The sequence below is a fragment of the Poecilia mexicana genome, unplaced genomic scaffold (genome assembly GCF_051168715.1).
Source record: "Poecilia mexicana isolate PSO_F unplaced genomic scaffold, ASM5116871v1 scaffold_5, whole genome shotgun sequence".
In the NCBI taxonomy this organism is placed as follows: Eukaryota; Metazoa; Chordata; class Actinopteri; order Cyprinodontiformes; family Poeciliidae; genus Poecilia; species Poecilia mexicana.
The window spans coordinates 28,351,534-28,368,318 of record NW_028263374.1 but is presented as its reverse complement, the minus strand read 5'-3'; the positions used below and the strand labels follow the sequence as shown (position 1 = coordinate 28,368,318).

General features: G+C 39.7%; 2 protein-coding genes across 2 annotated transcripts; both read left to right on the top strand.

Moving 5' to 3' along the window:
- Window positions 1–7: 7 nt before the first annotated feature.
- Window positions 8–2,051, top strand: rps23 (ribosomal protein S23). The gene is made up of 4 exons (XM_015009900.2): window positions 8–96; window positions 1,191–1,350; window positions 1,588–1,708; window positions 1,863–2,051. Exons 1-4 carry the CDS (start codon window positions 93–95, stop codon window positions 2,007–2,009), a joined length of 432 nt encoding a protein of 143 aa, XP_014865386.1. The 5' UTR covers window positions 8–92; the 3' UTR covers window positions 2,010–2,051.
- A 150-nt stretch (window positions 2,052–2,201) lies between these two features.
- asb14a (ankyrin repeat and SOCS box containing 14a) lies at window positions 2,202–16,152 on the top strand. The gene is made up of 12 exons (XM_088005847.1): window positions 2,202–3,595; window positions 4,292–4,344; window positions 4,549–4,683; window positions 8,303–8,461; window positions 9,184–9,429; window positions 10,738–10,909; window positions 11,958–12,063; window positions 13,072–13,251; window positions 13,911–14,039; window positions 14,115–14,243; window positions 15,575–15,728; window positions 15,804–16,152. Exons 1-12 carry the CDS (start codon window positions 3,456–3,458, stop codon window positions 15,977–15,979), a joined length of 1,779 nt encoding a protein of 592 aa, XP_087861973.1. The 5' UTR covers window positions 2,202–3,455; the 3' UTR covers window positions 15,980–16,152.
- Window positions 16,153–16,785: the final 633 nt, after the last annotated feature.

Below are 16,785 nucleotides of genomic sequence, written 5' to 3'. Positions count from 1 at the left end.
TGTAGTCGCACGCAGATGGGGTCCTCCAACTACACATTGCCGCGGTGCATGCTGGGTTCTTCCTTTCCAATCCCTGACTCGCTTCTGCAATCATGGGTAAGGCTCAGTTTTCATTAAAAATATTCAGTTTATGTCTCAGTTATACCAATTTTTTATATCGACGTTTTATGGGAACGTCTTCTGAGGTGTTTCTTGTGTGTTTAGTTCAGTAAAATGCTAAAGTGAACGAGAAAAAAGAGGTTTATACGGCGGCGTCTCTCCGCAACGTGGAGCGGCCATAATGTAGCTCTGCTGCTAGTTGCTGGTCGGCAATTTGATCTTGTTGCTGATTAATTTTTAACGTTAATATTACTAACAGGCTGAAATTAGCGTATGATTATGTAGACTAACCAGGTAACATCAAAAGCTTTTAAATGGATTGTTTCTGGAAAGTTAATATTTTGGAGATATCCGTTGTTAGTACTGTTTCCATGTTGTAGTTCTCTGCACATTTGATAAAAACTGTTTTCTGTATTGATTAATACTTGTACTTTTTAACATATTGATGCTATTTTTGTGAGATTTATGTAGATGTAAACTTTTTTTTTGTTTGACTTGTAATGTGTGTTCCTCTAGTGACCTGAACTAAGCTAGCATGACAAAACTATTTGGAAATGTTACTGTCCAAAGCAGTAGATGGTGTAGCAAAACATTTAATCCACCATATTTGTGTCAAAAATACAAATTGGCATAATTAATTACTTAAATACTGTAGCACTGCCATTAGTGACTTAATCAAAAGCCTGGGGTAAATTGTGTTCTTCTATTTGCATTAAAACGTAAAAATTTAGCCTAAAATCACAAACACTGACAATTTTTAAACAACTTAAAAATTTGTGGTGCTATAAATATACATTTGTATTCTGTCTACTTAAGTTTATTTTTTAATAAAGGTTTGGACTAGAAAAAGCATATATCAAATGTGCTATTTTTTATTTTATTTTTTGCCAATTGTGACATTATTGGTATTTAAAAACAATAACAGCTTGGTTTGTTTCTAATATACAAGTAAATTAGTCGTCTTTAAGGTTTAGAGTAGTGATGATGGGCAATAAAAGATGGATGCATGATGTTGATGGTTGTGAGTCGGATAATGACAGAACGGATGCCAGAGATGAAAGCAAAGTAATGCAACATATCTTTCTCTTTAGGAAAGTGTCGTGGTCTGCGTACCGCCAGGAAGCTCCGCAATCACCGGCGTGAGCAGAAATGGCATGACAAACAGTACAAGAAGGCTCACCTGGGGACGGCCCTGAAAGCCAACCCCTTCGGAGGAGCCTCTCACGCCAAGGGCATCGTCCTGGAGAAAGTGTGAGTACAGCCAGGCGAGATTAACTTGTTTCATTCTCCAGGAGGTAAATGTTGCTGTCACACAGGAAATTAAACTCTGTACCTGATGCTTCGTATAATAAGAGCTCTGGAAAGTACAGAAAATTTAAATTTTGAAATATTAATTTGCCTTATGAATAATTAAAATTAAAGATTGTCACAGCTCGTGCTCTGGTTCATTTGCTTTGCAGCTGATTAGATTTCTGTGTTTTTGTGCAGCGGTGTCGAGGCCAAGCAGCCCAACTCTGCCATCAGGAAGTGTGTGAGAGTCCAGCTCATCAAGAACGGCAAGAAGATCACGGCCTTCGTCCCCAATGACGGTTGTCTCAACTTCATCGAGGTAAACGGCTTCAATGTGTGCAGTTTGACAAAATGTTCAGGTTTTTATTTCCCATTCCTAAGTGGAAGCTTTTAAATGCGTGGATTTATTTTTAATACTTTTGTTGTTGAGTTCTGTCGTCTCTAACATCCTCCCTGTGGTTCTGGTTCTTCAGGAGAACGACGAGGTTCTGGTGGCCGGTTTCGGTCGTAAGGGTCATGCCGTGGGAGACATTCCTGGAGTTCGTTTCAAGGTCGTCAAAGTGGCCAACGTGTCTCTGCTGGCGCTTTACAAAGGCAAGAAGGAGAGACCCAGGTCATAAACCGTGGAGACAGAAACTGAAATAAACACGTTTTCAATTACAGTTTTCTTGTTTTGGTCTTGCTTTTTGGCTACAGTCATCACAGTAAAACAGTAAAAAAAAATTACACATTTTTGAATAAAAATATTTGCTGTGTTCTTCAACCAGTAAAAACGATATAATTGGTTTTACTGGCAATGCAAGTTGATTTTAAAAAATGTCAGCTTCTGTTGCACAAACTGCATTGGTAAAGATGGTTTTCTATGTTTTCTATTTAGTGTTACTGCAAATCTTTGATAAAATACTAGCCTACTATAGTTGAAATAATTTATATAAGTCATGGCAGTTGATGCAGATGGACCTTTTCTAAATGGAGATGTTTTTTTTTCCTTCACAAAACCAGATAAAATGTTAGAAAATGTTGGGTAAATCACAAGTACTTTAATTTTAATTTAACATTAAATAGGAACATTTTACTGGGTGACATTCAAGAAAAAACAACCCAAATCTGATTGTTGCTGCTTTAAAATGTTAACCTGCAGAGGAATTTTCAAATCCATGCAAAACAATCCACTTGGTTTGACAATAATAAACAATTTACAAACCTTTTTTTCTCTTTTTTTAATAAAAATAAAATGAGTTGGTTTTAATTGAATGTTGGATCTTTAGTTCTTTTTTTTTTTTTGGTTCATGGTAAAAGGTTAATTGGGTTTGAATTGATGCCATTTCGGTTATATAAATGATGCAGGTTTTATTTCGGTTGGATTTCACTTTATAATAAAAGCATTCAACAAGCTGAAAATCTTGCAAAAAACCAAAGTAACACATTACAGGAAATGAAATATCTGCTTAAATACATAATTTAGAGTAAAAGTCATCCAGTTTGATTTGTGTTAGTCATGTGTTTAAGTCATAACTGTTTCTGGTGGGAGTAAATTTAGTAACAGGTGTCGTATATCTCCATCGCTGCCAGAGCTGCACCCACAGAAACGGTTCAGTCTGGTCTGACTCTTTAACGCCACTGGGTGAATCTATGAATGTTTTGTTTTCTTTAACGGGTTGTACTGGAAAACCTGGGAGTCTCTGCGCTGCAGGAAGCCATGTTGGTTTAAAGCACTGGTTTTATTCACCTGCTTCTTTCTCAAACCTTCAGCAGCTTCAAATCTGATGCAGTGATTCGGCTGAGCAAAACAAGGTAAAAGAGCAAAGCTGTAGGATTATGACAGAAATTAACTTCATTTTGAAGCTTTTTTCTGCAGCAAGCGTTTAATTATGGATCATTTCTGATTGAAGGCCCAGAGTAGATCTTTGCTTTATGCTTTCTACTGACAGATGCAAAGTTAAAAGTAAAACACTAAACTTGCACATTTTAACTTTACAAGCCAGATTGATAAAATGTGGAAATAACACATCTGATGTTCTGTTCTCTTTAACCCAAAGACTGGAGGTTTGTTTCCTTTGGATGTGATGAATCCTAGTGGATATGTGTTGGAGGATGAGGATGATGAGGAAGATGCAGCGATTCAGTACATGATTGAGCAGAGTCTGCTGGAGAGCAGCAAGCAGAGGGAGGTTCACAGAGAGTCGTCAGCAGGAAACGAGCTGAGGTCAGTTCAGAGGGAAGAGGTCTGATGGAAGAACGTCCATCACTGAGCCACTACGGAGAACAAACCTGAACTTTTACAAAGCAGCGAAACAATGGCACAAACCGAAACAAGCAGGAAAGTTTAATGGAAACTGATCATTTAAAAAAGTCTTTTAGTTTCACTTATTTAATAAAACAGTGGCCCTTAAAGCTACTGTCTAACTTTTATTAACATTTTTTTTTCATATTTGTTGAAACTCACTATGTTGTGAAAAATTGAACTTCTCCAAATGCCAACTAGAAACAACCAATCAGAGCCAGGAGGCGGGTCTTAGTGCTGTCAATAACTCTGTGTGGCGCTGCTCATCCCCCTGCTCTCTGCTATGCTGCAGCTAGCATAGCCTGCTGTGAATGCTAAGGGTAGCTAGCTTAGTCACCGATGACGGCGGATAACGGTGAGTTGCTTCTCTGCCATTAGCACATTGAGTAGCGAGTATATGAGGATGATTAACAGCGCTGAGACCCTTCTTCTGTATGGAGCTCAGTTGGGGCCAAAAAGCACAAAAAATGATTTGGAACTGAAAAAAATGTGTTAAATTCTGCAGCTTTAAAGTTGCTAATGATGCCAAAAAGTGTTTTTATTAATTATGTAATGATTCTCAGCACCAAAACACTAAAAAAGAAAACATCTGAATTCAGTTTCTTTGTTTTAATTCAGCGCCGATTCAGGATCTTCCAACATCTCCAAGATCTTCTCTGCTATAAAACAAGGTAAACAACATCAAAACTTCTATGATTTATTCTAACATAATAAATTCAACTGTGAACTGTGTAAATAAACACAATAAATATTCAGAAAACGATCTTGGACACCTAAAGAGTCGCAGTTTAGCGTCTCATTTGAGATGAGAATCGGCAGCGGGTTTATCCCGGTATCGGTTGAGCGTAAAGTTCTGGATGATTCTGTTGCTCCAGGAAACGAGAAGCTGCTGAAAGAATTTTCTGTGCGGCTGAAAGACGAGTTTCTGCGGAGCGACAGCCGAGGCTGGACGCCGCTCCACGAGGCAGCGGCTCAGAGCAACCAGGCCGTCCTGGAGATCACACACACAGGTTTGATGAAACCCGAGTGAAGTTACCCTCCACATTATTCACATTCGACTAAACTGGTGTCAAATGTGCTGCAGATATTTTCGCAAAACTCCAACATATGTGGAAAATTTCTTTATGGACTTCAATGAACTTCTATCTCTCATATGCATTGACTACGATTGTTTGATAATTGTCGGTGATTTCAACATTCATGTTGACAACCCCCAAGACCGAGGGGCAAAAAAGCTATTTGATATATTAGAGAGTTTTGGTTTAACACAACATGTCAAACAAGCAACACACACTCATGGACACACACTGGACCTGGTTATCAGTAAGGGTGTGAATATTTCCAATGTCTCTGTAACTGATGTCGCCCTGTCGGACCACTTTGCTGTTATCTTTGAATGTTCTTTATCCATTAACCCACTTGGACAAACAGCTACTATCACAAAACGTACTTTCACAGAAAACACAGCAGAAACATTTAATCAAATCTACTCTGCTTCCTCGCCCTTAAACTATAATAACGTAGATAAGTTGGTAGATGATTTTCAGTGCAAACTTTCAGATATCATTGATTACATTGCACCCATTAAAGTGAAGGTTGTGTCTGGTAGGAAGAAATCTCCATGGAGAAATGCACAAACAGTTCTGTCTGCAAGACAACTCTGCCGTAGGGCCGAACGGAAATGGCGTAAAACTCAACTACACGTTTATTATGACATCTACAAGGAAAGACAACGTAACTATCATACAACACTAAAACTTGCAAGAGAGGCTTTCTTTGCAGATGTCATAAACAAAAACACTAACAACGCCCGAGCTTTATTTGCTACTGTTGACAGGCTCACAAATCCTCCTGTGATGTTACCACCTGAACTTCAATCTAATGCCGCCTGCAACAAGTTTTCCAGTTTCTTTTCAGAGAAAATTCAAAAGATCAGAGGATTAATCTGCACATCCACTCCAAAGCCAGTACCAATGCTGTGCCCAAACAAAACAAAGGCAGTAAAAATGACCCAATTTCAACTACTTCATTATAAAACCCTAGAAGAAATTATAAGTCAATTAAGCTCCAGTTCCTGCTGTCTGGATGTCCTACCCACACATTTCTTTAAGAAAGTCCTGCCTGTCGTTGCTAATGATCTGCTCCATATAGTAAACACATCGTTGTCTTCAGGTGTTTTCCCCCAGACTTTGAAAACAGCAGTTATCAAACCACTGATAAAAAAGAACAATCTAGACAAATCACTACTGCAGAATTACAGGCCGATCTCCAACCTCCCATTCATCAGCAAAGTTATTGAAAAAGCAGTTTTTAAACAATTAAATAACTTCTTAACAATAATGAATCGCTTTGACTCCTTCCAGTCTGGTTTTCGTGCTCACCACAGCACGGAGACGGCCCTTGTAAAAGTGTTCAATGACATCCATATAAACACAGACTGTGGGAGAACCACAGTGCTGGTTCTGTTGGACCTCAGTGCAGCTTTCGACACTGTTGACCATGACATTTTACTGAATCGACTGGAGAGTTGGGTCGGACTCTCTGGTCCAGTGCTCCACTGGTTTGAATCTTACATAAAGAACAGGAATTTCTTTGTTTCAATTGGAAACTTCTCATCAGAGAGGTCAAAGGTCACATGTGGGGTACCCCAAGGCTCAATCCTAGGACCCCTTCTTTTCAATATTTATATGCTCCCGCTGGCTCAGGTTATAGCAGGAAATAGGATTAGCTACCATAACTATGCGGATGATACACAGCTCTACATCACGATGTCACCTGGTGACTCTGAACCCATCCAATCACTGAACAGATGCTTAGATCAGATAAATGTGTGGATGGGCCAAAACTTTCTCCAGCTGAACAGAAACAAAACTGAAGTTATTATCTTTGGGCCTAAAGAGGAACGAACTAGAATCAATGCTCAGCTTCAGTTATTACAACTGAAAACCAGGGATCAGGCCCGAAACCTGGGAGTAGTGATGGACTCTGACTTGAACCTTCAGAGCCACATAAAGACAGTCACAAAGTCGGCCTTCTATCACCTGAAGAACATCTCCAGGATTAGAGGACTAATGTCTCAGCAGGATCTAGAGAAACTCATCCATGCGTTTATCTTTAGCCGTATTGATTACTGCAACAGCATCTTCACAGGTCTGACTAATAAATCAATCAAACAGCTGCAGCTGATCCAGAACGCTGCTGCTCGCGTTCTCACTAGAACCAGGAAGATAGAGCACATAACACCAGTTCTAAAGTCCCTACACTGGCTCCCTGTAGCTCAAAGAATAGACTTTAAAATACTGTTGTTAGTTTATAAATCACTGAACGGTTTAGCACCACAATACATTAAAGATCTGTTATTGCTGTACCAACCATCTAGACCCCTCAGATCTTCTGGTTCTGGTCTGCTCTGCATCCCCAGAACCAGAACCAAACGAGGAGAAGCAGCATTCAGTTTCTATGCACCACGGATTTGGAACAAACTTCCAGAAAACTGTAAAACAGCTGAAACACTGGGTGCCTTTAAATCTCAACTTAAAACCCACCTGTTTACAGTTGCTTATGGCAATTGATGCCTTCTATGTATTTGCGAGTGACTGGGAGTCATTGCGCGTATATAAAACCCTGTAAATTCTAGACTAACAGGTAACCAATTAATGCACAAAATCCGCGTAGGACAGCGAAAGTCCTAGCGCAAAATTTTCGCGAAACAGGCGGACGGAGCCTGGTGCTGCAAGGCTGGAGGCCTTGTCCTGTTAGGCTGTGATTTTATCTTTTCTTTTTATCTTTTTATTACTTTCTTTTTCTTTCTCACTGTTTAAAATTATGTAAAGCACTTTGAAATGCCTTGCTGCTGAAATGTGCTATACAAATAAAATTTGATTGATTGATTGATTGTGCCGCTGTCATTTTAAAGACATTAACAAATGTTCCCAGAGGTCATTAAAGGTCAACCAGCCCCTCCACCGTCTTTAAATCAGACAAAATTGGTGTTAATCAACTCAGCTGCGTTTTGCAGCAAAACTTTTGTTTGTGCTGCTTCTGCTTTGAAGATATTGATGAAAGTTTAAAGGTCAAGAGGTCAGCCAGATATCTGAAATATCTAAAATTCTTGAATTAAAACAAAACTAACTTACAAAAAAGTTTTCAGTCATTTATAGGAGCTTGTTTTAAGTCCTGATTATGAAAAAGTTCCAATGGCAGATTATTTAATCTAAAAAATGTTTTGTTATAAGTGGAATAATCTGCCAATGGAACAAGGATTTTGTTTAATAAATATTCAGAAGTTATTGACTTAAAACAAGCTCCTACATGTCAGAAAACTTACTTGTAAGATAGTTTTTTCTTAATTATATTAAATTACTAAAAATGTAGATTAACTTTAAAAATGATTCTAAAATAAGAAAATCTTCTGTTGCTTTTGTTTAACAGGAACTCCTTGGTGGAACTGGTGGCTTATATTTCTTAGAATATCATCCTGCTGCAAAGAAAGATTAATTTAATATTTTATTTATTTATTATTTTTACTGCCAGGGGTTCTGATTAATATGAAGGCTCCTGTATTCTGTATCTGGTGCTGAGGAAGCCGTGTGAAGATACCAGGTTTACAAAATATCAAATGTCCCCCAGCTGCAGGTCCGGACTCTCTGGAGGCCCGGACTCTGCGGGGCCAGACGGCCCTCTTCCTGGCGGTGGAAGCCGGTCTGGTGGAAAACGCCTCGTTCCTCCTGGACCGCGGCGCTCAGCCGGACTGCCAGGACCAGGACAAGGACGCCCCGCTGTTTGTAGGTGGGCCGGATTATCAGCCAGTTTGCTGCTGCTGCAATCCTCATTTAGATCACAAACCTTTATTTCAGACACTCTGCACAGGTGCGTTCGGTCACACACAGCTTGCTGTTTATGCTTCAAGATGATGCTGTGAGGATTTACACCAATTAACAGCTGGAAACTTTGTATATTTTCCAGTTTTTTTAGTATAAGAACTACAGATGTTTAAAAAGGCAAAGACAAAACTTATTACACTGCAAAAACACAGTGTAATAAGTTTCCAAGTATCTAGTTTCCAGTGTAAATGTCTTATTACACTTTAAGTAAGACAAAATTAACTTACAACTATCTTTTCAGGAAGATATGAGCTTGTTTTCAGTCAATAATTACTTAATATTTGTCATTAAACTATTTATTACCATTTTCCACATTTGTTTACAAATAAAACATACATGAACAATTCACATTCAGCTTTATATAATATAAAACTTTTGCTTGTAGCTTTTCTTATTACACCTTTGTCCCATCCAGTTTGTCCATTTCTTTCTCTGTCTTTTGTTCTCACCTGTTCATTAGTCCTCTAATCCTGGAAATGTTCTTCAGGTGATAAAAGGCCGACTTTGTAACTGTCTTTATGTGTTTCTGAAGGTTCAGGTCAGAGTTCAGGCCTGATCGCTGGTTTCCAGCAGAAGCTTTTTGCTGACTCTGGATCGGTCCAACTCCAGTTTTCTGTTTGTCTCCAGCCATCCGTTCGGACCGAACCGACCTGGTGAAGCTGCTGCTCCTCCGGGGCTCCAGTGTGAACCAGGCGGGCTGCCACGGCCGCCGGCCGCTCCACGAGGCGTCGCGGGCGGGCAACTTGGAGCTGGTGAAGCTGCTGCTGGAGGCCGGGGCCCGGCCGGACCCACGCAGCAACTACGGCTTCACGCCGCTGGCGCTGGCTGCGCAGGGAGGACACCTGGAGGTGGTGGAGCTCCTGCTGAGGAAAGGTGAGGCTTATGCTCACCAGATCGGCTCACTTTAGAAAACTATCAAATAAACTTTGTCTTTCTCATAACTACAAATTAAAAATGTTGCTGCCTTAACTCCAGAGTTGGATAGTAACTACATTTACCTGAGTAACTTTTTTTTATAAATGAACTTTTAGGAGAATTTTTACTACTTTTTACTTTTTTTTTTTTTTTTTTTTTTTTTTTTATTAGGTTTTAACAACAAAATACAAAATGTACAAAAGTATATGAACAAGATATGAAGACTTTTTTTTTTTTTCCCATAACTCTACTTTTTACTTTTACTTGAGTATTTTTATTTTTGAAGTATTTCTTCTCTTACTTGAGTAAAATTTCTGGATTTTCTACCCACTGAATGAAAAACAAATATGTTTTAACCAAACATCCACCAGACACAGAGACACAGCTGCAGTTTCTGTTGAAGTTTCATAAGTTTTTTATTGAAAGAAACTGATTTGGAAATATTTTATTATCCTTGATTTTGTTTATTTGTCTTAGTTATTTGAGTTATTGTCATTTCCACTTAATCTTACATTTTGGTCCATCTGATGATGTAATTTCTAAATACTAAATGATTGATAATTTGATCAGTACTTCAGTCTACTTTTCCCAAATACCTTTTTACTCTTACTTATTCTTGGATGGCTTCGTTTTACTGTTTACTTCAGTAAAATATATTAAAGTAGAGCTGCTCTTACTTGAGTACATATTTTGGGTACACCTCCCACCTCTGCTAACTCTAAATAATCGGTCATAAACATTAGTTCTGCTAGCTAAAGCGCTCTTTAGCGGGAGCTAATGCTAAGCGCTAACATAGAGAACGATGGAGGATGGCTGTGTTACAGGTTGCTGCTATCAATCATGTCTTAATTTTGATTCACTTTTTATTTAAAGTTTTATTTAAGAAAATTTTTTACAAAACATCAACTGAATTAGCACTAAGAGTTTATAACAGCTAAATTATTTCAGAAATAGAGCCTGAATGCCTGGTACTTAAACAATAAATCAACATTTATTGATTTTCAAGCTGTTTTGTCGGTGTGCATGTTGCATATTGTGATATTTCAATGATAAATTTACAGTATTTTGTGCAGTCTGAACCAAAGTTGAAATTTCATACTACTTTGAATCTCATGATTAACACATAAGCGTCATTAACTTCAATTTAAATATTTATATCTATGTTATTGTGTTGTTTTGAGGGGAGAGATGTTTCTCTTCTTCCTGATTCTTTTCCACTATTGAAGTTTTTAATAATCATGTTATAAAATGCTGTCTGTCCTGCAGGAGCAGACATTTTCTCTCAGGCGCACGACGAGGCATCCGTCTTATACGAAGCGTCTGCTTCAGGGAACGCAGCCGTCGTCCGCCTGCTGCTGGACCACGGAGCCGACGCCAACGTGTCCAATCACACCGGACACCTGCCGATCCACCGGGCCTCACACAGAGGACACCTGCAGTGAGCACTTTACCTCAGCTGTCCTCTTACCCAAATGGGAACAAACCAGTTTTAGTCTAGTTAAAGCAGGTACACGTCTAAGAAAAGACAATATCATCAAAAGTGTGTCCATCTAATTTTCTTTTTGTAACTATTCATCTAAAATGGACCCACCTCTCCATTTAGAATCCTATTTTGTAACAACACCAGAAGTGGTTTGTTTTGTCAGGAGCCAATAATGCAGAGTTGACTTTATTATATTGCTGCCTTGTGAGGCAGCATCAACTTCAGGCAGTAAATAAAACAGGCAGGGACAAATGTAAAGCTACAAGAACAACACAGAAGACAATAACAAGAGGGGAAACCAAGGAGACAACAATGGCGAACAAGATAGCAAATGTATTAGTAATAAAGGAGTATTTTGTATTTTCCAGGCACATATTTCCATTTTATACCACAACCAAGTTACTATGTTACCTCCAGGTTTTATGAAAAAGCTGCACAGAAATTTGATTTCACATATCCATATCTGATGCCTAGAAATTGTCCATATGGACAACCAGACATGAATATTTATGAATACAGACACAACAGGTGCTCTTCTTCTACGCACTAAAAAAACTCAAAACAGTCAGAAAACTGAAAAAATACCATCAAAATAGTATTTTTGATGGTAAAAATCATCAAAACAGAGACCACTCTGTTAAAATTCTCAAATTTTTAATAACAAAAAAAATGAGAGAAACAATTAAATTTTTGTCAAGATGCATGGACTATAAAAATAAATCTACATGTTTTTAAATTTTAATCAGAAAAGAGAGTAGTCAGCCAAGGAAAATAATATCTTAAAAAATGTTCATTTGTATGAATTTGATAAAAGCATTTTTTCAGTCAAAATTGGAATATAAGCTTTAATATTGGAGTTGGGCTTTGACAGCCAGAACCTCACCGCATGTTGCTGCAAACAATCAACTTCAACATGAACAGTGGTAACACTGACTGAACGAGGTCACAAGAAGGCAACATAACCGTGTGTGTGTGTGTGTGTGTGTGTGTGTGTGTGTTTGAGGTCCCTGAAGCTGCTGCTGCCCGTCACCAACATGGGAGATGTGAACGACAGCGGGATCAGCCCTCTTCATTCAGCGGCTGCAGAGGCGCACACACACTGCATCCAGGTGTGTGTGTGTGTGTGTGTGTGTGTGTGTGTGTGTGTGTGTGTGTGTGTGTGTGTCATAAACAGAAGTATTTGATTTTAGTTTGGAAATATTTCTGTAATGAATCAACAGTCCTGCTCAGATAAAACTTGGGTGTAAAGCAGGGGGTGTCCAAAGTGAGGACTGGGGGCCATTTGTGGCCCTTGAAATGTTTTTTTTCTCGGCCCCTGATCACACATCAGGAATGGTAAAAATTGAGCCAACAAAACAGGAAACGATTGAAAAACAATTGTCTGTTTTTCTTTTAACAAGGCAACAACAAAAATCGAATCAAAACGAAGACGTGATTGGCTGACAGAACGAGGCTGTTGGCTTCCTGCTGTCAGGCTACAGGGCGCGATGGTCGACTCGATGGGAAGAAGCTAATTGTAGCATTGAGCAACACACCCATCTTCCATTGTTTTCAACTTTAGCGCTTAGCATTAGCTTCCTCTACTGAGCTCTTTATTGTTAGCCAGAGGTCTGCAGAATCTGCAAAAACTGTACTCAAGTAAGAGGAGCACGACTTCCAACATATTTTTACTCAAGTAAAAGTATAAAGTCTGTAAAATTACTTAAGTAAAAGAGTTTTCTAGATTTTCTGATGAAACTGAAGCTACAGGGTTATTTCAGTACAGAATGACTTTGGACCAGCGGTCCGTACCTTTTGCCCTCGGGGTCAAAAGTGTCAAATTAAAACCAGTGTGAGCTGACAAAGTTCATTAATTTAAAATTCAACAATGTTTTTATTGTGATATTTTTATTCTATTAAAGTACTCCATGCTCAACAATAAACCTGATTTTTATTAAATCTGTATATTACATGAATGATTGTGGCCTTATTAAAAGGAAAACAGACTATTTCCAGTTTTTTTTTCAGTTGTTTCTATTTTGTTGGCTACATTTTTACCATTGTCGTCTTGTGATCAGAGGCCAAAAAAAAAAACTATTCATCAGGAAATCTGGCGAACTGTCATGTTTTCCCATCAGGCCTTGCTGGATGCGGGTTACGACCCCAACTTCATGCTCCACCCCTGGATCCGCCGCAGCTACGACGACGAGAGGAAGTCCGCTCTCTTCTTCGCTGTTTCCAATAACGACATGGCGTCGGTGAAGCTGCTGCTGGAGGCCGGAGCCATGCCCAACCAGGACCCGGTCAAGTGTCTGCAGGTAAAACCTGTCCAGGTGAAGAATAAACGGCTTAAAAGATACCAGGGTAACGTTAAGAAAGAGGCACGTACACTGGAAATCAGAAGGTACAAAAAGTCAAACCAGAACAAACTGATTTTCTTTTAGGTCAGTTAAAGTCACCAAAAGTATTTCTATTTGTAGAAAAATACAAAACTGAGAGAAAATATGTGAAACATTTTCTGTGCAGACCTGGGCTGAAAGGCCGCTCAGCAAGGAAGAAGCCATTACTTCAAAATAAACTTAAAAAGCCAGATTACAGTTTGATCTTTGTTTTTGGAGGAATGAACTGTGGCTAGACGAGACTAAAGAGGAAAAGTTTAATCATAATCAGCATCGTTTCATTTGGAGGAAAAACGGCGACGCTTCTACCATCAGAACTATGGAGTCTGGAGGTGGCAGTATGATGCTGTGGGGCTTGTTTTCCTGGTGGAGAGGAACTGGTGCACTTGATAAAATAAATGGCATCATGTGAAAATATTGAAGGAACAGCTACATAAATCAATTAGATTTTATTTGTATAGCAGATTTCCTGTTTAATCTTCTTGTTTTCCTCTGAGTCTCATTTCATAATTCAGGATAGAAACGACATCTATTGATCATGTAAAACCTGGATTTCTGTCTTTTTTTTAAAAAAAAAGGTTGCACTCCGTCTGGGCAACTACGATCTGATCAACCTGTTGCTGCGTTACGGCGCTAACGTCAACTACTTCTCCAAAATAAACACGACGCATTTCCCCTCGGCGCTGCAGTACGCGCTCAAAGACGAGGTAGCTGGAGAAACGTGTACATCAACTTTTAATGAACAGAATCTACATAACGAATGAAATGTTTGTGTGCAACAGGTCATTCTCAGGATGCTGTGTAACTATGGTTACGACGTGGAGCGCTGCTTTGACTGTCCCTATGGCAACAGCTCCCACATTCCTGAGGACTACGAGGGATGGACCTGCTCTGTGATCAAAGATACTATGGTAACAAGAAAACAATACTGATTTTAATGCCAGTGTTTTGTTTTAATTAAATATCAGACTTTACATTTAGAAACAAGATGATTAGCTGCTAGGTTAATGTATTAGCTGTATGAAAAATGTTGTAGGTTGGTGAAGTTGTGGGATCCAAATGCAGAGAGACAGAGGCAGCAACTGAATTTGATTATTTAATGAAAATAATGATGAAATCCAAAACCTAAGTAATGGGAGTTTGATTTCTGAACAAAGAACAGAGAAATAATTGGCAAACTGATCGCAGGTGTGAGGGGAGAAAGGCTGACTGAGTAGAGCAGTGGTCCCCAAACTTTTTCCTGTGAGGGCCACATAATTTTCCCTTCTCTGGTGGGGGGCCGGAAATTGTTGAGGGGGTAAGGGGGGGGGCGTTTCTCGATTGATTTTTACCCAGAAAGCACATGGGCAAAAACCATGAGTGAAACGGTCACTGGGACTAACTAGTATATATTCCATTGAGGGAATGTAACTATAACATATTAATTTCTCATATGTTAACATAAAGACTCGTTTTGAAGTATAAGCTGCTACTTACAGGCATTGCTTCGAGAATTCAACCTGGAATCCAGCGTTCACAACAGACACGTGTTCATTTGCTCTACCGCTAGCAAACAACCGTACTGATTAAATAACATAAAAGTCAAGCAGTTCCCTAAAAGTCCTACAGATGGCAGCAATGCGCTATGCAAAACAAAACACCCACAGTTTACAGGACACACTTCCTGCTAAAGAGCCCCCTGGTGGTTGAAGAAAAATCCACATATAAACCGGAAAATACAATAAATGAAAAAAAAATCTGAACGCTCTCTGGTATTGTTCAGGGGGCCGGACCAAATGTGGAGGCGGGCCGGATCCGACCCGCGGGCTGTAGTTTGGGGACCCCTGGAGTAGAGAGAGACAGGGGGCGAGCGAGCACAGAGGACTGAAAAATAAATCTGTCACTAAAGAATAACCAGACTAAACTAAATAAAACTAGAGAGGCAAAGACTAACTATACAAAGAAAAGCGTAACTAAACACCAACCATACTCATTGTCAGCAGCATGGTAGCTGTTGCTGGATAGGGATGGATGGATTCAATCCCTGAAATATTGAGAAAAACGCAGATATCTGAAGTTACCATTCAGGATCGTCAAAGTGTAGCTGTTTCAAGTCAAAACCTTTCTGTATACACATATTGTGTGTGTGTGTGTATATATATATATATATATATATACACACACACACACACACACACACACACGATGGAAATTTTATGTGAAAACGGTCTGCCATACCATGTTACGTTCTCTGTCAGCGCAGTTCTGTGAGGTCATTACCGTCTATTGGCTGCAAGACCTGTCCGGTCACGTGGTTCGAGTGATGCTGGACTACGTGGATCACGTGACGCTGTGTTCCAAACTGAAGGCGGTTCTGATGGAGCAGAGCCAGTGGGCAGACATCTGCAGACTACAAGGTACCGGAAACCTGACCGTTAGCTGAGAAAGGAGGAGGTAAAGATCACCGTTTCTCTTCCCGTTAACCTCTCCAGAAAACCCCCGGTGCCTGCAGCATCTCTGTCGCCTGCGGATCCGTCGTTGTCTCGGCCGCCTCCGTCTGCGCTCGCCCGTCTTCATGAGCTTCGTGCCGCTGCCGGAGCGCCTTAAGAACTACATCCTGTACCGGGAATACGACCTGCTGGGCCGGCAGAGGAGCAGCCCGGGCTGAAGAGAGACGGCTATCAGAACCGGTTAAGAAACAAGAAAGTTATGGTACATCTATTTTTATTTTGATTTCATAATTTATTTAATTTTTATTTGATCTTATTTAATAGACGAACAAAATACAAGCATAACTGATTCAATATTATGCAGAGGCTACGAATAAAGATCTGAGAAGTGTGGCGTGCATTTGTGTTCATTCTGATCAGTGGGGTCCCAAGTGGGATCCATGGCCCCTCTGGAAAAATGTTGACTCATGCTCAGGTCAAGGCATATAGAGTTATGTTCTTCAATCAGTACATAAATCCATCCACCCATCCATCCATTTTCTTTACACCCTTGTCCTTAGCTGAGTCGGGAGGTGCTGGTGCCTATCTGCAGCAAACGTTTTGGGTGAGAGGCAGGTTCACCCTGGACAGGTCGCCAGTCCATCGCAGGGCAACACAGAGACAGACAGGACAAACAACCATGCACACACACACCTGAGGAGAATTAAGAGAGACTAATTAACCTGACAGGCATGTTTTGGACTGTGGGAGGAGGCCGGAGTACCCGGAGAGAACCCACCATGCACAGGGAGAACATGGACACTCCGTTCAGAAAGAGGGCCAAGAATCAAACCCAGGACCTTATTGCTGCAAGGCAACAGTGCTACCAACTGCACCACTGTGCAGCCCCACTACATAAATAGATGTTTGAAATAAATTGTACAAGTATATATATATGAGTATGTATATACCTATATATATTTACTTTCCATAAGCAAACACCTTTTGATTTGTATATTTAGAGTTGTCCTACATGTAACATCAA

Bases quoted from the DNA above. Each gene is read 5' to 3' on its own strand.
- rps23 (XM_015009900.2), top strand. The intron at 1,351-1,587 runs GTGAGTACAGCC...GTTTTTGTGCAG, and splicing joins GGCATCGTCCTGGAGAAAGT to CGGTGTCGAGGCCAAGCAGC. The intron at 1,709-1,862 runs GTAAACGGCTTC...CTGGTTCTTCAG, and splicing joins GTTGTCTCAACTTCATCGAG to GAGAACGACGAGGTTCTGGT.
- asb14a (XM_088005847.1), top strand. From the start codon at position 3,456: ATGAATCCTAGTGGATATGTGTTGGAGGATGAGGATGATGAGGAAGAT. The intron at 9,430-10,737 runs GTGAGGCTTATG...TCTGTCCTGCAG, and splicing joins GGAGCTCCTGCTGAGGAAAG to GAGCAGACATTTTCTCTCAG. The intron at 14,244-15,574 runs GTAACAAGAAAA...CTGTCAGCGCAG, and splicing joins CTGTGATCAAAGATACTATG to TTCTGTGAGGTCATTACCGT.